The following is a 20995-nucleotide window of genomic DNA, read 5'->3' as shown; positions in this document are numbered from 1 at the left end:
TATTCATAAATTCTAAAAATCATTTATTTTCCATATTTTTCGTTTCACGAAATTAATGACTTTAGCTTACAGCAAATTTTGATCGCGTTATGGGAAATTCTATGTATTATTAGCGTCACGTTATTCCTCGTGCGTTTGACAAGGAGACAGCGGCAGGCGAACTGGCGGAAGTAATTCGTATCCTGCGAGAATCAACATCACTGACGCATACTAATAACAACAATATTAATCCTGACAGGAATTTACAGGTGACAGGTATCATTGATCGCGAAACGATGCCCGTTGATTGCAAGATGTCCGTCCAGCGGGAATGTATCCTAATTAATCCAACACACCGAGCGTAATTGTCGAATAAATTTGCGGGGAAATGGGGTTTAATGACGCGAGCGTTAGACAAACGAAGAAGCAACGCCCGCCTCCGGGACTATTATGCTCGAATTTAGCCACTGACAAGGACCTCTGACATCCCAATAACTACCCTCTGAATATACAGTTAGAAGTGTATGTAAACCTCCTGAATTCAGAATTCAAGTAATGGTTCTGTGTTATTTCAGTGGTAACATTCGGGTAGTTAAGCTTCGGTTACCGATTAATTTGAATGCTTTTCAATATTTCATTTCTAGACGTTATATTTTTACATCTCGGCGAGGTCGATATTTAATTGAAGGGATTTAAAAAAAAAAAAATTATTTCTTGTTGATCAGAGAACTTTTTCTTCCAGATGTGCATCTTCGATCACTTATTCTACGCGAACGAGATACCTTTCGATTTTTATCGCGAAACGCTAAGAGCAATTATTATCTTTCTTCTCTATTGGCACTCTGCCATATCGTCCTCACTCGAAGAACAAAGAGATTCCATCACTATTCTACGCTTTATTCCCAGAGAACTGTTTGGCTCTCTAAGCCTTTTTTACTGCTGTCCCTCCGCATCGCTCTGTCCGAGAGCTGTGAATCAAACGAATTATACTGAAAAATTGAAACTACAGAGAGGATTCTGTAATAACACCTGTTTTCCAGGAATTCTACTCATAGAATGTAATTCATTACCATTTTTCTCTTCAAATATTTACGTTTCAATTCTGTAAAAAAAGCTTGGCCCAAGGAAAGTTTAGAAATAATATAGGAAATTTTGATCGCTTAATTGTTTAAAGGAAAGCACGAGGTGACCAGGAAATTGGTAAAATTTCCTGATCAACCTAGATAAAACGTTCGAAGGCCGCTATCGCTTGAAACTTGCTAGAACTCGGTTAGGGACCTCGGAGTACAGGACCAAACTCGATTCACGCAAAATCCGGTTAGCCATGTTAGAACGTGGCTTGACATTCCGGATTGACATCGTCAAAGTTCGACGAAACTCGCTAGAAATTCGAGGAACTTTGACAGATGTCGCGGAAACTACGAAAACCCTCTAAAACGTGTCTGCGTTCGATCGGGCCTTCTAAGTCCGTGTTTGCGCGACGGTCAAATATGTTTCTCACTGACCAGTCCGAAACATTTACCTCAGAATTGATGTCTGTGCCGTAAGTTTAATCGGTGCGCAATTAAATTCTCCGAGAAATGAAATTCAACAGCTGGTATACCCAATCCACGTAAAAGCACCCTTATTCTTCCCTTTCGACGAACGCTACGTTCCGGGTTAACGTTTACGCGCAACCCTTCAGGGAAAGTTGAATAAAACAGTGCTGGAAAGGGATCTGAAGTAGGAAGGGAAACGTTGGAACACAAATAAGCTCGTAAACGTGCCGCGCCGTAAAGCACGCGCGTTAACCATCAAGAGTTTAAACAGTCGCGTTTATATTCTTTCGGAGGTAACCATAAACAACGACCGTAAAATTGACTAACAACAATTTCCCGGCACGTGGAACGTTATAAAGACTCATCTGCGAAACTCTTTCGCGTTTTACACCGGCTGTATTCGTTAACTGAAAAGCGATTGGAAGTATCGTGGTCCGTGAACCGCGATGGGAATTGGGATTTAGAGCCGAAGGAAACAGGTCACGGTATTTAAGTGGTAAGCCAACTCGCTGGTTTGACAATTCTGCGGATAGGAACAGTCTACGAGTTTGCATGTAAAATGGTAGCAGGCGGAAATTCGTATGCGGAAGCTCGTGAAATCGATCACCGAAAGGACTTCGACCCATTGTATCTTCTTCTCCTGGTGTTTCAATATTTCTGCATCCATGCTTTTATGCTGATTGCTTTATTTCCTTCGTTTTTATTGAAATTTTAAGACCGTAGGTTGGATTGAAAAAGCATTCTCAGACGTAACAAGTCTGACGTAAGAATCTAATTGTTAATCAAGTAGGTCAGTTAATGAAATATGAATGCAAGAGAGTAAGATTCATCGCAGGGAGTTTTTCTCGAGAAACGAAGCGTGTATAGCACAAAAGTAAAAAAGAAAAACAGATGAGACTGGAGGATCTTCATTTTATATGCATCCTGAAGAGTAACCACTTTTCAACGCATCCGTCGCGAGTCTCACGTAGTTGAAGAATAAGGAGAGATTCGGATTTATACTCGAAACGTGAACAGCCTTGATAATCTTAAAGTGATATTCTTATTATGTTAGAATATTAAATAGATTTGATATACGAAAATTTTTCACTAAAAAATTTGATTGCCTAATTTCAATCACTTGATGTGTTACAATTAATTCTGTTCAAAGATTTAAAATCAAAAGATTTGTTTATTAGTTTTTCGTTAACTCTGACCTATTTTTTTATATTTCTGCTGCATTCATGTACTTTCTGCAACAACACGGTTTCATCCTGTACTTTTTTTTTATTTTTTTATTTTTATCTGTTCTGTTTTATTCTATATTTTAAAAAAAAGCTTACACGTTTACACGCCCGTTGTATACTGTTTGCAAACTAAGTTTTCCCTTCGCTATCTGTGCAGATCAAAAGGCTTTCATGAAGTGTAAAAAATTTATGCAGAGGATTAAAATGAGGTAAATAGTAGAAGGGTTGAGCTGGGATAAAGAAGAATAATTCGTAACTGTCGTATATTTTACAGAAGCGAAAGATCAGACATTTTATCATTTTAAAATCCCTAACCAGTAAATAACCAGCTTGTAAAAGAGAGTATGTAACAAGAACAAGGTAACAGAACAAAGAGAGTATTAACAAAAGGAAACAACTGCTTATTAACTTTTAATTAAAATCCTGGACAGACATTACGGTACATAAAACCTCTTTGTTATGGAATATTTACTTTCTCATTAAATTGATACCTTAATGGGACCTATATTTATTAATAGAAGTGACTAAGAAATATGAATAAAATGAACTACTATAAATCATTATTTGTATGAAAAATAAAATTGCAACTTAAGTTTCCATAGAAATAAATCTACTATTTATGCAAAATTTTATTCAAAATCATTTAGATTGATTAAACCCTATTAGAGCTGCCATTCACTGATTGTAAAATAATTAATTAATTAACTCGAATATTATAATACACTTCAAATCTTTGAAATACAATAATTTTTTCTGTATCAATTGTTTAGAAAAAATGACGTTTCAACCTACACCTGTATAGATTCCAAGTGAAAATAATTTAGAAAAATCTAAGAAAAATCCTCTTGTTTCAAATATCATTTAAATCCGTATTCTTTTAAGAATTTTCCACGGAACGCGACCCCAAACGCGACAATTTCAATAGTTTCACTATTGTACGGGGAATCAGATCAATCGAAGGGGTCGTACAATTCCCCAGTCGTTCGATATGACTCGGCATAAAATGAAAAGCGATCTGTAGACGAGTAGCGTTGCATGAAAGAACGGGAGAACGGACGCAGAAACCGGAAAAGGAAGTAACCTGGCGGTCGTATATCCACGAAGCTGAGCCGTGGTCGATGACGCGGAATGTGGAGGCAGGAAAAGCCCCGAGGATACCGTAAAGGACACCCTGCGCGTGTAAAATGGAAATGGAATATTGAGAAACAGGTTTCTCGGTTGAGGGAGTATCGAAAATACATTTACCGTATGGGGTGTCCAATTTTTACTTTATCATAAAATGCAGTCCAATATCGTTCAGCTGCATAATCGTAAAAAAACGTTCCTGAGAGAAGTTGCTTCATTTTGAATTTCATATTTAATGGCAATGATAAATTTTTCATGCAACAGATTTACAAGATAAAAATTATGAAGTTAGACATTGTCTATATCTAGTAAAGGGGTTGTAAATTTAAAAATTGATATTTTTCATTTGCAAAATAAATTTTGAACTCCATAAATTCTTAACTGAAAAATTTACCATTTTAACTTAAGGTGTAAAATGCAAGAAAAAATCTTGCAAGATTAATAATTTTCTTAACTAATTAAGATTGTAAATACTAAATATTATATGTATTTAAGAGGAGCTTCAACCACAAGCTGAAACTTCATAAAGAATATAAACTTTATAATTTATTTTATAATTTGCCTGAAGAGGAGAGGAATTAATTCAAATGCAATTTTCTACTAGGAAAACTTCACTGTTTTCCTTAAGCACTTTAAACGTTCTTTACGATGGTAAAATTTCAAGAAAATCGCATTGAAAGAGCTGTTTGATGAAGATAGGAAAGTTCTTAACTCAAAGCGATGTCTTGCCCTAAATTTCACGAAGATGTTGACTTACTTGCCCTTTTTTTCAACATTTTTTGTTGAAGCTGCAAGATAGCATCAACGTAAATTGCATAAAGCAACAACGACAAAATAGGGAAAAGAATTTCGTAGACGAAACTTCAATACCTGGCAGCTGAGACCGAGACTTTTTATGGCCGTCATCGTAAAATACTTTGGTCACTTGCTCTACATAACTGCTGTCCATTCTGACCCTTACGAGGTACTTTGAAGCAGGCTAACCTTTTAACTGACAAAAGTAAAGCTTAACCCCTTCAACCCCCTTGGCATTACTCCAGGATGAGTTTGTGTAAACAGTGATCTGCACTGTTTGCATATAAATGAATAATTAAGTCATTAATAATTAAAGTTACATATTAGCAAAATTTTACCTTAAATAAATATTATTAAGTTTAAGTAAATACTCACAGTATTTATTTTTAAATTGAATAGGGTTGAAAATCTGATTTTTTAAACCCTTATTTTCCATATTTCCATTTTTATTAAGTACTAGTTAAAAATTCTAATATTTATAAATTGAGTATTTAATGAAAAAGAGAGTAACAAGTGTTTTATAAATATTCAATCCATGTTCCCTTAATAGGATGAACATGACCCCTCATTATGAAAGATACTTAAAAATTTTCAGGTTATTAACTTGAAGGATATCGCTTCCCCGATTACTTGCTTAAGTTTTATTCAATTACGTATTCAGAATTTCAAGTGGAACTTCCTCTAAAGCATGCCTTATCTCATTCCTTTGGTAGCAAGCTTTCCTATTTTACATAATATATGACCGCGTTATCTAAAACGCTAAACCTTGTACAATTAATTTAACCTGCCATTAATCATGCATGCACGCGTAGATTTGAAAGTTACAAAGTAGAACGTTCGGTGTTCAAAGTATTATAACATTAAAACGATCCATCATCCAATGTACATAACAGAGAACAAAAATATCAAGATTATAAAAATAAGAATAATTTAAATTATAGACATGTTTTTGATTCTCCTTTAAATGGTTATTGGGTTAATATCATAATGCCAACAATGCGACTAATGTCATCCACTATCATGATCCAAGATCGTAACCAAAGGGGTTAACCATCGAGTGAAATCGTGTAATATTCAAGGAAATCGGAGTCCTCGAGGGTGCGTTAGCCCAGGACGTTAATATGCCACGGTGAAACGAGGCGTTCAAGCGATCACGTTTACCGGAAATTTAATGTCCGCTTGAGCAACGTGGTTCTTTTGAAGTGGTCGCTCTTTGCAGCTATCGCACGGAAAAATGTCAGGTGAAAAATGTTTCCGGCCGTGAAACCTTCGAAATTCGATTTCAATAAAAAGTGTTGTATTTAGAAAATTTCCGGATATCGAACGTTTATTATATTTAAAAAATCAACTTGTTCTACAGCATCTTTGTAAATATATATGCTTTTCTCGATTTATCTTTCCCAGAGTACTTTCCACAGCGATCGATCAAGAAACCCATTTTCAAGACGAGTGGTATCGAATTAAAGTTCTCCACGTCTCTGACAACTAGAAGACTCACTGTTCGTCCATTAACTTTATCTGTGTCTCACATCTGCTTCTTCGTATCGCTATTTTTCTCCCTCTATGCACACCCTGTACGAAGCTGAAACGCTTTTCCCTTGAAGAAAATGAGGAAAAGTGAAATAGAATCGATTTTTGTTTTACGACAATGGTTACGTATTGCAATGATCGAATAAAACTTGAAGTTTACGATACGGCTGTTTTCTTTGAAATACTATTCCCTGCTCTCAACTTATCCTGTTTCTCGAAATCTACCCTTTGAACTAGGCAATATCTATTTATTTAAATTATAGGGGAGAAGGGAGCCCTTTGATAGAAAAACGCAGAAGTGTAACAAATGTCACAGAAAAAGTATAAAAGTTTCTTTTTTGAAAATTTAAAAATTTCATAAACTCAGTAAATGCATTTGGTTCATTGAAATGAAGTTTTAATTCAAACTAATAATAGAGTTTTCGCATTAATAATGGAGTAATTTATCTGAGAGAAATGTAGATTTTTGAAATCGAGTTCCAAAGTTTAGTCCAAACTTAAATGGATTAATTGATCTATTGAAAATATTCATCTGATTAGAGGAACTTTAAATTGACATTAGTTTTTGGTCAACGATTTGTTGGTTCTGAGCAAATACAAGGTAACAAGGGCAGTCATAACCAGGGCTCAGCAATTTTCAAGCTTTCTGATTGCTTCTATTCTGGCCTTTTCAATTACGCGATTTAATCGCTAAGCTTGCAGCAAACGTTTGAACGAATCTGTGGAATAAAGATTTTTCTCATTTTTATGCTCGACACAACGAAAGCATTTTCTTCTCCAAGAGCATAGGACAAGCTCGCCTGACAACCGGAATTTTTAATTACACCCCGGCTGTAGGTAATCTCCACGAATTTCCTCTTCCGGTTTGTAATTGAACCGTCTGTTTTTTCAGTAAGATAAATTCACGTTCCTCTATCATCTTGTTTAAAAACATTCGAAAATATTAACAAACTTTTATAATTTCAAGCTATTTCAATTTTCTTATTTTTTATTCATTAAGAATTCATTTTAATTATTTCGATAATGTTTATTTGTTAATTACATAAGCCATCGAATTCGTTAAATTCAGAAGTAGAATTCAATTGGTTCTGAAGTTGAAAAGTTGCAGCGTTCAAGGATGAGAAGTTCGAAGTTGCAGAGTTCAAAACTACCAAACTTGAAAGGAACAATTTCCTTGAAATAATTCTTTTCAACATCAATCTGTCATTACTTTTTCTCTTCTTTTGTGATGTGTTATATATTCTGTTCAAATTAATGTCAACTGCACTTTGCACAGCAGAAAAGACAAGTAATCTCATGAAAGCTTTCAGAACCTCTCAGGCTAAACCAATAATTGAAATGTTAAAAAATGATCACATTTACGAAATGGAATCAAATAAAGAAAATTCTTGAAGTGCAATTAGTGTAAGCGTTATATAATTAGTAAATGCAATTAAAAGGAATGCATAATTGCTAGGTCTCATTTTGAAACCACCCTTTCGTAAAATCAATGATTTCTTGATCATAGAATTTTCATTCAACATTTGATTTAAATAAAAATTTCTGAAGGCATTTTAACGAGTCTCGTGACTGCATAAAAATACTCACGAGATTCTAAATAAAATCATAATTCAAATCTGTCAGGACCTGATGCAAAATTAAGGGACGGAAACAGTCCATAGAGGGCAGATTGCAAGGGAGAAAAGGAGCATGCAACGAATAATGACATGAAATGCGTTGGAAACGAGTCCATCGGGAAACATTTTCCAAACTAAGTAGCTACTATTTGGGAAAGTCGCTTTCAACGCTCCATAAATTGCTGTTTATTCCCTGGTAAGGGACCTCTCTATATTATAATTTAACTAATTCCTACTCCGTGCTGCATAGCAATGAACTAGAACTCACGTACCATCCGAAAACCATTCCACAAAATGCTTGAACATTAAATTGATGCCTGACCAGATTGAATAAATAATCATTAAAATTTTTTGGGGGTACAAAATCTACACTTGTTCTAAAACTAAATTAAATTGAAATTGCAACCCCGAAAAAAGAGATTCTCGAAGGTTGATAAATTTTCTAAAATATTCCAGAATCTTATACATTTTATCTTTGAATTTAAATAAATGAAAGTTGAGAAATTTGCCTGACATTAGAGAGGTTTCTCTTTGAAGTTAGTCAAAGGGGAAGATCTAGGCGAAGAAAATAAATCAGTTTTTTGAAACTGTGCTCACAGCTTATGAAAGACCCTTGGGCTCCATTGAGCGGCAAAGATTCAAGAGAGAAAAGGCTGTAGAATATATTCGACTTACTCGACCATGTCGGACTCCTTGGCCACTCGACAGTGAACTCCCCGATCCATCAGACATTTTCCGCTCACAGGGTCCGGGGGTGCGAGATTGATGTACGGCGGCTCCTCCAGGAAGGTTATTTTCAAATAAAACTTCTCCGGTACTCCTTGAGGAGGCGTGTGGGTGTTTCCAGGCCAGACGATATCCTTGATGTCCAGACCCTCCTTCTCCCATGATTTCCACACACCGATCTGTTCGCACAAACGAGGATAAAGGGTTGATAAATCGCTGGATGTCGAGTGCTGTGCGCTGCTTTTATAAATCAACATCAATTTTAGATGTATGGGTTCGTAGCTTCAATTTCAGACTTCCTTTACGTAAAAAAAAATTATTTATTACTTAGAATTTTGTTTAAAAAGCAAATCTCCGATTGGTTGCGAAGAATATTTCTTTTTCAAATTATTTGCAATTGTTACTTAATGAAATATTACAGGTAGCATAGATATTATAATAATATTTCAATCCTTAATTACAATTCTGTTAATGAAGCTGGATATACCGATACCTTTATGATTTTCTATATCTATGGTAATTAAATGTCAGGGGTGTATATAATAATCTATCAAAAATAAAGTGATTCGGTCAAACCAAACACAGGAATCAGTGAAAATTCAATTTCCAACCAAAAGATCAATTCGAATTTGCGAAGTAGGGATTGAAACTGAATGAATCATAATCCACTTTCGTGTCATCAATCGTCGGTAAATCAAATTCCTGTGGAATTTATTTAACGATTATCTCCCTTTTTTGCGATCACTCTTTAAAGGAATTAACTTACTAAAAAAAGATTAAACATTCAACCTTGTAATCGTTACAATTTTTATTACAACACTTTTATTTCCACGAATATTAAAATTTTAATATATCTTAAACGACAAGACAGCAAAAAAGTTTTCATTCAAAGGAATTGATTACCCTAGTTCAATTACCGGTTCGGCTCACGTAACAAGCTCGAATGAAGGTAAAACTAATGATCCCTCGTTTAATCATGATCTTCATTATCGCGGCCACGTTACTAACGAATCGCGTTGCATATAAATACGAGCCATTTCATCCGGTCGTCAAAAGTTGCCGCGACGAGAGGGATTCACAAGCGTGAGTAATGAGCCCGATTAATTTTCACGTGTCATTTAAGGGGTGCGGATGATACCGTGAAAGCAAGATGCAAGGGGCGCGATCGTATAACAACGTTACATACGTCTTTCAGCCAACGTAATAAAGCTGGGATAAATGAGAAATTTAATGGAACCACGGTGGCTTTTTCGGATCCTCGTAAACGAAATGAACCTTCAGACGCTCGTGGATGAAGAAGCGGAAAAATAAATGGTCCTTCGATGCGAATGAGGGGGATATAATGGTAAAACCTCTATGGATTCTCGAGGAAAAAAAGCATTAATGTCGTATAAAATGTATAGATGTGAATTATAGGAAGCTATCGACACGTTCAGGAGGTGATCAATGTCATTATGATCGCTTTGAAATTATCATTTGTTGGAGATTTGATTCGATCAACAAATGTATTATTTCTTTTTTAGTAACGTATAACAAACACTGTTAAGCTTCTACAAATATTAAAAGGCTTTTTAAATATACAAGGTATCTATTATTTGCAATCAAATTAATTTTTTTATCTATTCATGTTATCCATGATACAAATTTTATTTTATATATAAATGTAGAATTTTTAAATAAAAATTGTAAGCTGAAATAATATTCTACAATTATTTTGTATATTAAACCTAGTTCTATGGCTAATTAATTTTGATTAGATCAATTCAATAATGAAGTATCTAATTAGTTAATCAATATCCTGATAATCAATTTCGACAAAACATTATCGATCATCAAATTGTTCCCGGACAACAATGTAACACCACTGATTATTCTAAATAATATCAAAGTGTATAAAAAGTTCATACGAAGACAACCAGTTTCGGCTAACCTAACGACGGAATACACTTTCTCAGGAACACGATGAAAAGCCTCGGACATTATCAATTGTGAACGAAACTTGCCGGAAAGTTTCCTGTGTACCGCACGATCTCGTTAGAAAGCCGTTGTTAATCACGTTCCATTAGCAGTCAAACATTAGAGGCGGTGTTATGGCTTGTTAGGTAGTTTATTACTTCACCAGATGCTATGGTGTCTGTAACGGTATATTAACGCTAACAAACTTCTTCTCCCGGTACTGTTCAACCTATGTATGTATATAGGTACTGCTTTAATTACACGCAGTATGTTAAACGTTGATTACTCGTTAAAAACAAATGAGTATAGGAAATAAAAGACGTATTTCAGAATATTCTGGATCTCACTGGCGACGGCAGGGGAGTCGCAGGGGGTCGACGATCAGTTGACGACGACGACGTATGGGGAATAGACGTGCCCTGCGACGAGTCTAGGACGAATCTGCGACGAATCCGTTTTATTCATAGTTTATGTAGTTTTACAGTTTATAATTAGTTTAGGCACCTAGAGTTAATAAAACCTATGTCGCAATCGTTTAGTGTAAGGGGTTTCGTCTCCCCCTTAGAGACGGGGAGTACGCTAGGTGGCGGCGCTCGCCCGGCATGCGGCTCAAATATATATAAGTTTCGAATTGCGGTATGATAGGTGTCTGGGACAGGGGTCGTCTGTTATCAGCCCCACTGACGAGTCTGACAGACGATCCCGAGACGAAACACCGTTTGTTTTCTCGATTGCTACACCTGTATGAGTAGATTAATTTTTAAAGCGGTAATAAAATTTTTAATATTGAAAAATTCAATTAAATCTTAAGCTTTAAATTGATATTAATGATTAGACCTTGATACTTTTATATCATCGAATCATGTAAGATTCTCCATCGTTCAACTACCCCTAAGAAATAATGATTTTCTCCGTCTGCCATAAATTCAACATTAGAAATCAGAATCATCTCCTCCCTGTATCGCGTTCTTGCCCAGAACCTACGCGTTGTAGAGTCAATTGGTGGTCGTAAAACTTGATCCAGAAAGCGGGATCCATGGGGTCGCGTAAGCCTGCGGCAAGTTTCACAGGAAGTTCCACAGATTAGAGGCGACGTGCTCCGTTGGATGGTCCCTTAACGATTATGAGAGGCATTGCCGCGATTGGAACGTCGCCAAATGTCGCAACTTCTATCAGTGGCCACCGGAAGTGCTTTCCTAAATACTTGACGGCGCAACTGTGGCCGTAATGTCTGGCTCGCATTTGCATACACTCGTTAAATGACCTCGATTATCGCCATATAGGGATATAATTATAATTATCTGGAGCATCTAAGTTTCGCAACTTCGTATACCATAGTTTAGAACAAGTTATTATTCAAAGATTCTATTAACAAATTACAGTGAGGTTTTCTTCAAAATCGTTTGGAATTCGATTAACCCCGTGTCGGAAATTGAAAGCCGGAGTCTTGAAATGGTAACATCTGTCCGGCGACAACGCAATGCGAGCAATTTCCTTAATTAGCCGAGGATGCACGCGTGAATTGCGTGCCGGAGTTCTGCTGATGCCACACATGTGTGCACGCGTGTCCATCGCTAATAGGAGCGCATAACGTGTCCGTTATCGGGATCCTTTACCTGCCCACGAGAATGCCGGATCGAAGCGTTATTATCGAAACTACAGGCACCCAGTCGATCCATTTCCACCGGTTAATTAATTGTCCGCTAATCCGACGTGGATTACTACTTTGCTCGCGTCGAATTATTAACGAGCTAATCTGAGGATCAAAGAAGTCAGCTGGTTGAAGCGATAACGCTTGGCTGACGCTATGATCCATCGTTTGTGCGCCTCTTAACTCATTATCGACTAGTGGTTTGGTATAACAGCGGGGAAAGTATTTGTACGAAAATAGTAATTTCAATTTTTCTTTTCAATCATCGTAGCTCTATTTCAGTAAATTCCATCTGTCGATACGAGAAAGTTGATACAGATATCTATTTTCCATTAAAATATCTGCTATTCATAGTGCTATGATAAACGAATCCAGAGAGAATCGACGTGATCGAAATCAATTTTCTCCCCTTTATAACAAACCCTTTCTGATCTGGCTGACGTCATGCAGGACCAATCTTCGTGGATGTCAGAGTTCGTTATAATCTCGATTCCGATTCGCCCTCGCGAATCCTTTAAATGTTGCTGTATCATGGTCGTGACCACAGAGAAGATTGAAACCGATTTCTATAGGTATATCTTCCTACGACTTCGATTTTCTTATAATTGCAACGATGCACGTGCAATATGCAGTTGCATCCTTTTCTTAAGTAAAACTGCATAAATATTAATCTACATATGTAGATCAATTCTTTAGAATCTTCAGCATGATATTAAAGAAATTGATAGTTCTAAGATATTTGAATTAAAAAAAAGATATTTTGTACAAAAATTTGAGATACTTCAAAAGCCATGGTTTATAAGAAAAACTGAGCTCATTAATTTTGAGAAATCTTTTCATTAATTTTAATATACGAGATCATTCTAAGCTATCACCTGCCTGTAATTACCCATAAAATCTCATCTTCAGCCTACTATATATTAAAAAAGAAAGAAGTTAATCAACCATAAAAATTAAGCTTCGATCTATATCGAGAACAAAAGAAGATAAAATATAAGTTTCTTAATTGAAATTAAATTACAGCTGTTACGTGGCTATAATCAACCGTAAAAGAGTAACCTTCACCCTATTTTATATTGCATGATAAAAACAATTTCCAATGTAGGTTCCTTCATTAAAAGTTACAGTATTAGCCTGGTTATTTGCTAGCCTCACATTCATGAAAGTCTCAAACCACAACAGCTACAATTTCACGTGGTTATCGACAGGCCATAAATAGCTTGCTGATGGAATACATAGCAGGAAATCCCATTTCGGATTTAATTAGTCGTGTCCTGTTGGAACGTTGCTGAAAACACCGGTTTTCAACGTTCCCTGGTTAAATACGCCTCGTTCACCAATCAACCACTGACGAATAAAATATCGATTTCGAAACGGATCAACGCTGATTGGAAATCGACGGACAATGCAATTGGAAGTCGAAAGGTGGACGACAAATATTCAAAGCGAACGAGGATCAACGAAGGTCGTAGTATCGTTTTAGGGAGGTAAATGGCGCTATTAGTTAAAGTGATCGAGGTAAAACTTCGTTTGGATATTTGTCTTACCAGAGGGATGATTTTAGGGGAATAAGAAAGAGAATTGTTTGGAAAGAACAATAAATCAACGTTGATCCTTTGTTAAAACCTCTGTTACCTAAGTTTCGTTTCTCTTTGTAATTAGTAGATTTAATTATTTTCTTTAAAAGACTAAGACCACCCTGGAATTTCAAAGTTTTCTTTCTTCGGTCCGATAATAATGATTAATTGACCAACGATCAGCACTTTTCCGATGCGATATCGAAAGCAGAGTCACAAATTCCATAGAAATTAGTTTTGCCATTCAGTGAAGATAGAATAAGTGGTTCGGACCCTCGTTTTTCCGACGCTATTTATCATCTCTCGTTCGCACTGAAAGCTATCGAGAGTTCAAGAGTTTCCTTCGTGCTATTTAATTATTTCTTTCAACGAACCGAAAGCACGCGCTTATCGACACGAAAATAATTCCTCTTGTATTGCTGTCATTTGTCTTTGCAATTTCAACTTTCAAAAAAGGTAAAACAAATAAAATCTATCAATAAAACCTTTAAACATTGATTAGTATTATATTTGCGTGAGTTGATACTGATTCAAGATTTCGAATCTATTTAATTAATTAATTAACGTCTGCGATAAATTCTCTCGGTGCATAATTATGACTCCAGTTTAATAATTAATTAACTCATTCAGCTTATTTAAGGACACTGAATCTAAAATTTTTTATCTACATTAATCTTCTATTTTCAAGTTATATTATGCAGAATTTAATTTTACATACTTAATATAATTAAAAATGAATTTGATGAAAGTGATTTCATTAAATCACTATCCCCCCCCCAAAAAAAGCGCAGAAGAAAAGAATACTTATTTACACAGCTGCAAAAGAAAAGGGACGTGGACGGGCGATTCATTGAGGCGAGAAATGAGTCGGTAGACAAAAGAAGGAACCGTGAAATGGTGAGATCAGAAAAAGATGAGCGAAAAGCGGTGGGAAATCGGAGCTTAAGAGAGAAAGAAAAGCTGGGGTTACGGGAAAGGGTGCAACAAAAGCATCGTGTGACGGTCAGAATACGTTTATCCAAGGATAATCCACGAATTGTATTTCCTGGAATGCTACCACGGTGGTCGACGTAGTTCACCGCAATTAAATGGACATTTTTAATCTGTTACGACCCAAATCTGTCCCATTGACGCGTTTTATCTTTTCGCCTGAATGAAATCAAGCGATCGTAAAATCATTTCGCTGCTTTTCCAAAAGCATATCTCCTTTTTGCGAGCGTGAATTATATCCGGTGAAAAGGAAAAAACATGAAATCGCTGAATACGACGTTTTAAAATGAAATCTGGTGTACTGGATGCTTTATAAAGTATCATTCATGGAGAATTGAAAAGCGGAGAACATATACCGATGGCTAACCGATTCATAAAATTATTTCAATATGAAATTATGAATAAACGTGTTAAGATTTTAAAACATAGTCTTTTCATAGCCTCAGAAATTTTTGCTATTTATTTGCACTGAATGATATTGGATAATTATCAGTAAAATTATATTCAATGGTATAGTAATGAGCACAGTCGACTTTTCTAGGTAAAATGGAGTTAAAAGGGAGTCGGAAATCTTTAAAACCTTAAATTTGATTATATTAATAATGAAAGAGATTTAGAAAAAAAATAATTTAGAAAAATAATACCAATGAATATGCACCTCTATTTTACCAATGTTTCGATAAAATAGAGAAAAATAAAAATAAAAATACCGAGTTCGATAGAGAGTCGATGACTGCAATTTTATATCATGGAAAGGGCCGAAAATCGAAAAATAAAAAGGTGGTGGCAGTCACACGAGATGCAAAACGTTTCGGTCGATGTTTACGCGAGGATTTGCGAAGCTAGGTCGCAAAATTGCTATGAAATTCAGTAAGCTCTGTCGAGTCACCACCGAAATTCTCTTTGGAAAATATCAAGCTTCTAGACGCGCTGTAAATAAAAGTTCGAACACGAAGAAGTTAAAGCAACTGCTTCGTTATAATTTTCAGCCACGTGCGACCTGTTTTGCAGCTCTTAATTAACGGCGCGCGACTACTCGGTTGGATCAAAATAATTTTTCTGTAAAAAAATTTATAAATCGTTTTTAATAAACGCTTTTCTATTTTAAGAAGCTTTTAGTAACTCGTTTTTTCTTTAAATAATTTCTAATATCTGCATCCATAATTTCTAATGTCTACTTTTTTCTTTATAATAAATAAGGTACTTTGTACGTTCATACGAGCTTAAAGGATCTCAAAGGATTAATGTTCGATGATTTATTTGTGATAGATACGCATCCAAACATCATCAAACTCGGTGCAGGATTCGCATACTCGATCAATACCAACTGCACGCTAATTAAACGTCAAATGCATCTGTTAGAAAACGTGATCAAACTTTGTTTTCTCGGAGCAATCAAAAACTCGATTTGAAGCTGAATATGGTTAACAATATCTCTTCATGACTCAAAGCTTTGTGGTGAATCATGATTCTATTTCGAAAGATAAATAATGGCTTTAATAATTGGCTCTGAAATATGAAATTTCAAATTTGAAGTGGAAATATAATTTGATAGAATTATCAAATACGAATAATAATGAATTGTAACGTTGTACATAAAAGAGAATATTTTTGTTTTTCAAAAAACTACCAGTTATTTGTTTATACAAATTCATTTTTACCTCCCATCATAAAATTTTATGAAAGGTTATTTTCTCACGAAAATTTAACTGATCCTATGAAATTAATTTTCACCCTTACTTATTCTCCCTCCTCCATGTTGAAAATTAATTGAAAATTAATCCTTTCGTTCTTCGATTAACGGGTTCAATTAACTTCATTATTGAAATTACCGACCGATACGTTTGAATCAACTATACTATCCACAATTTACTTAATTATTAGTGTATTAGCTCGGGATATATTAAGAGTCTGGCATGATTTGATGACATAAATTAAAAGTCTGTATCTATGAAATCAAATTTTTAAATCAATGCCAGAATGAAATTTAAATAAATCAAGATTGTTCGCTCGAATCATGAACCCACGACTCTTTCTGTGTTCGTCTTTTCCACCTGAATTCTCCCATTCAAGAAATCTGATATTTCCCGGCTTCGATTCCTGGGGGAATCGCTCCAGGACTTGCACATCAGATTTTATGCTGATCTTAGCCAACCCTTACCAGATTGAATCGTTCGTGTTCGGAACATAGAATTCCTAGCGTTAACGGTTGCGAATTTGTCGTTGCAAATTCGCCAATTTTTCTCACCGTGAACCTCGATGGTTTTCAGTGGAGCGGCATAAAGATTCAGAATATTTTCGACTCACCTCTTCCCAAACGAGCTGTTTGCTTACACCCGGACGGAGATTCATGATTTTCAGTTCAGCCGACTTTAAAACACCGTCCTGTGTAAATTCCACGTTCGGCTTTCCTTGGTCACCTTCTACTGAGACGTTCTTCAAATACCTGTGGAAAGATAAGAAGAAAAAGAAGCTGTAGTTTAAACAATCATGGCTTATTTTTAAATTTCAGTAGTCTCACTTTTTGTATTTCTTTTTATTCATTGATGCTGATTAAAACTTGTTATAATAAACAGGAGATATTAAAAATTCTTTTTTCTTTCAAAAGTTTTAATTATTTTATTAGAATCAAGTAATGATGCCGCAATCAAAATGTCTGCATCGCCTGAAGCTGAAATATCCGATTGAAATAAAAATAATTACTTGAAAAATAAATCTCCAGTGTTCCAGCGAGATTCGCCAAAGCTTTCTTTGCAGCTAAGTTGTGTATTTAAACTGAGATGTTGATTATTTTCATCTTTTAAGAAGTCCTCAACACCGTATGCATAAACCTTCACTGCTGTTGTGATCTCGCTGACCAGACTCTCGGTGCTGGTGTCGAAATGTACACCTAAAAACATACATCAAACAGAAAATTGTAATTAAACATAATTAAATGTACCGTTCGTTGACGACTGATAGTTGGTCATGAGAAGCACTTTAACCAACTGAAGCTGAGTATACTTTAACTTAGCAATGAAACTATACGAGCAAAACAGTGAAATGACGGTACAGGGAACTCAAGAATAATGATGACGTTGATATAATTAATGAGAATACTGCAAGGGTTACTGCTGGATACCACGAATTTAACAGAACTGAATAAGTTGAAGAAACAAGATTTAAAATAAATTTACGTGACATTATGTTAATTTTGTAAGCTGGTAAATATAAGGTTTAAGTTAAAAAATGAAATTATTAGATTCTGATTAGTTATAATTACAATTATAAAGAAAAACTCTGAGTAATATTAATATTATGTTAATTTTGAAAGGTGACAAGTGGAAAGCTTAAACTGGAAAATTAAAATATTATATTTCGAATAATTATAATTACAAAAAAAATTTTAAGTAGCATTAATATTATTTGAAACCTTACATTGCACCATAGAAATGAAGAATTAATTTTTGTATTTGTAATTAACAAATGTAAATTTTGGTACCTCCCAATTTCTCAATTTGAAATCATTGAATACACCCTATTGTGACAACAGATTTAAAAACCAAAAAGTCTGTTCGAATAAATGAAAGCATCTATCGAAAGTGCTCTCGTAAAACGGGATTTTTGTCAATACTGTACAACGACCTTCTGGGATTCGAACCAATTTTTGTCATTTCAGTCGATTCTCCCGCGAAACGAAGCCAGTGGAAAAGTGACATCGTTACTGGACGCTTTTTTTTTCTCTCTGCCAGAGATATTGAATTCTGAAACTCTTCTATCATCAACATCGACCACTCGTTCTATCACAGGGATTTCATGGTCGAAAAATATCAGAGGATTGAATGATGCGCGCGTAGAGAGAGGGAAACAGGGATACAAAGATAAAGAGAAGTTTCAGTGGAATTAGAGAAAGGTCGGTCTCTTGCCACGGTAATTTCGTTTCATAAACGTTATTACCGTGCGCGTCTCTCTCCTGAGGCTTGTGAAATTACCCAACGGGAAAGATCCTTCGGGGTATGCAGTTGTTTCAGGTGCAGATTGTTTCGTATTGCACGTAAATCTTGCTCAAGCAAGTGATAAACGTATGTGTATGGTAATTAGATTTTCAATTAAATTCGCAACTTGTTATTTCACTTTCAAATCACTCAAATTCTACCACGTAGTAACGAATAAATTACCATAAATGAATCTCAAGTGTTGCTTACTTCGATTGAAAATTATTATCTCTTGAATTTTAATAAATCATTCTCTAGTGAAAATAATGCGAAATTTTCTTTTTCATCAAATACTTTTTACACTTCTCTTGAAAATTCGAAATAATAATTTAAAAATTAAATGATCTTTAAATCATCAACATTTCCATGGGCTGTCCGCTAATAGTTACAGTTTAGATCCCTCGTTTTGGTGCTTCAAGTAGTAAAGGTCAACGTTTACCCCGTCCATTTAACTCTGATCGAAGAGCGGAGGAAACTGGTTTCGTGATCATTAGAATTTCGCTCGATATTTCGAGTGGGCAGCCGATGAAAAGAACACTCAGCAACTAGGCGAGAATCACGGAAATCGGAAATTGATGTCTTCCTCGAGATTCCAATTCCTCCTCCGAGGAATAAATTCATCGAATTCTATCCTACGGGAATATATCGAATGGTGTTTGTTATACCTTGAATCTATCCTAGCTACAGAAGAACATTGAAATATGACTCCTCTTCAACTTCGATTTCTGTTGCATAATGAAGAATCGTTCGATCGATTCTTCGATGATTATAAACGATGCTTCGTATTCATATATTTTGTACCTGTTCGAATCTTGTAATTCTTTTATTCTATTTTTTCCATTTCAAATTTCAACAGAAATTTTAATGAAAAACAGTAGCACTTCTCAGGAACGTCATAAATTTTATCCAATTTCAAGTTCTCTGCTTATTACCCACAGAAATTTAATCAATAAGCAATTAAAACTTGGAAGACCTTCAGCTGGCAAAAAATTACACATCACGAACGCAAGCACCATTTTTCAAGAACCAGAGAGGAAAACTAATTGTTCCCTACACAATTTTCCAACGAAACAATCAGAAAATTTCATCAAAAATTACACACTTCAAATATAATGATCAACAAAACTATAATTTATATTCCAAACAAATTTTCTATTACTTTGAAAATTTCCTTGAAAATGTAAATTACCTTTGAAACTTCAGTGAAAAGCTGAGTTTACCAGAATACGAAATTCGTGCTAAAACTGAAAATTCACGAGAATAAAATTTTCGTTCCGAATTACAAATTCATTGGAATAAAGGTTTCGTTAAAAAGCTCTGCAAAGTGAAACTTTTAAATATTCAAAGCATAGCAAAAACAAAGTTTTCGTTGAAAACGGGAAAATAAAAAGTGCAGGCATCTCTTGTTCCTCCAACCATGGACAATTATTTTTTTATATAAAATCACAGACTAATTTCGTGTAACTCACCGAGCATCCCGACCGGAAACTTGCTAGGTGTATGCAAGTTCTCGATAACACTCTGCGTCACAACCCACACGTAATTTTCCCCAGTGATTTTGTAGTCGTGGGCGGCGGTCAAGATATGGGTGGCCTCCTCTCTGGTCGAATAAAGCAGCATCACCCTAGATTCGCTGTTAACCAGCTCGAGAAGATCGTGCGGCTCGGTGACCAGGATCGCGCTCAATATCGTAAACTTAAATGTGTCCTGCATGTCGGAGATCCTTTCTCGGACGGCTTGCACGAAATCGTCGTGTCCTGCGATCTGTGAGGTAACCACGCTGAATTGGTGCCATTTGTACCTCTCGAGGATGCTCAGCATCGCGGCGGTTTGATGTTCCAACGAAGGTGCCAATTGCAGCTGCAGGTTACTCTGCGAGGCTCTCTGAAAACAGAAATCCGAGGCGTTTCGTTGAATAGAAATCTTCATGATAAAGAGCTGCTGTGATTTTCAAGGATTTCAGTATTTCAGTATTTCTGTATTTTGAACCAACGCTAGCCATTATTTGAATTTCGTATAAAATAAAAATATTTTTATAGGAAATAGGTGGCGAAATAAAATAAATTTACACAATAAATTAGTCTTTTATTGATTGAATTTATTTAAGCCACATGAAAAGGCACGTCTTTACTCAACGGAGAGAACTATAAGAATGAATATCGAGAACGAAAATTCGACACGCATTCATAGACCTTCTGGATCCTATCTCACTTTTAGTCTAAACAGTAATTGAGTATAAAGAACACAGCTGCATCCTCTCGACTCGAAACTTGAGAGTCAAATATATACAAGGATATTTCAAAGATAATTTT

At 35.4% G+C, this 20995-nt stretch overlaps 1 protein-coding gene across 6 annotated transcripts in view; it reads right to left on the bottom strand.

The window, feature by feature from the left end:
• Positions 1-20995, bottom strand: part of Nmdar2 (glutamate ionotropic receptor NMDA type subunit 2) — a 179111-nt gene that overhangs the window by 17352 nt on the left and 140764 nt on the right. For all 6 annotated transcript variants that reach the window (XM_034328851.2, XM_034328879.2, XM_034328870.2 and 3 more), the window contains 4 exons: positions 20153-20567; positions 17413-17599; positions 17017-17155; positions 8485-8714 (listed from right to left, as the gene is read on the bottom strand). In XM_034328851.2, the coding sequence (XP_034184742.1) occupies positions 8485-8714; positions 17017-17155; positions 17413-17599; positions 20153-20567 (971 nt within the window). The remainder of the gene's footprint in view (positions 1-8484; positions 8715-17016; positions 17156-17412; positions 17600-20152; positions 20568-20995) is intronic.

This window comes from Osmia lignaria, chromosome 9 (assembly GCF_051020975.1).
Source record: "Osmia lignaria lignaria isolate PbOS001 chromosome 9, iyOsmLign1, whole genome shotgun sequence".
NCBI classification, from domain to species: domain Eukaryota; kingdom Metazoa; phylum Arthropoda; class Insecta; order Hymenoptera; family Megachilidae; genus Osmia; species Osmia lignaria.
Note: the sequence above shows the minus strand (reverse complement) of the source record. Positions and strands in the feature narration are given on the sequence as shown.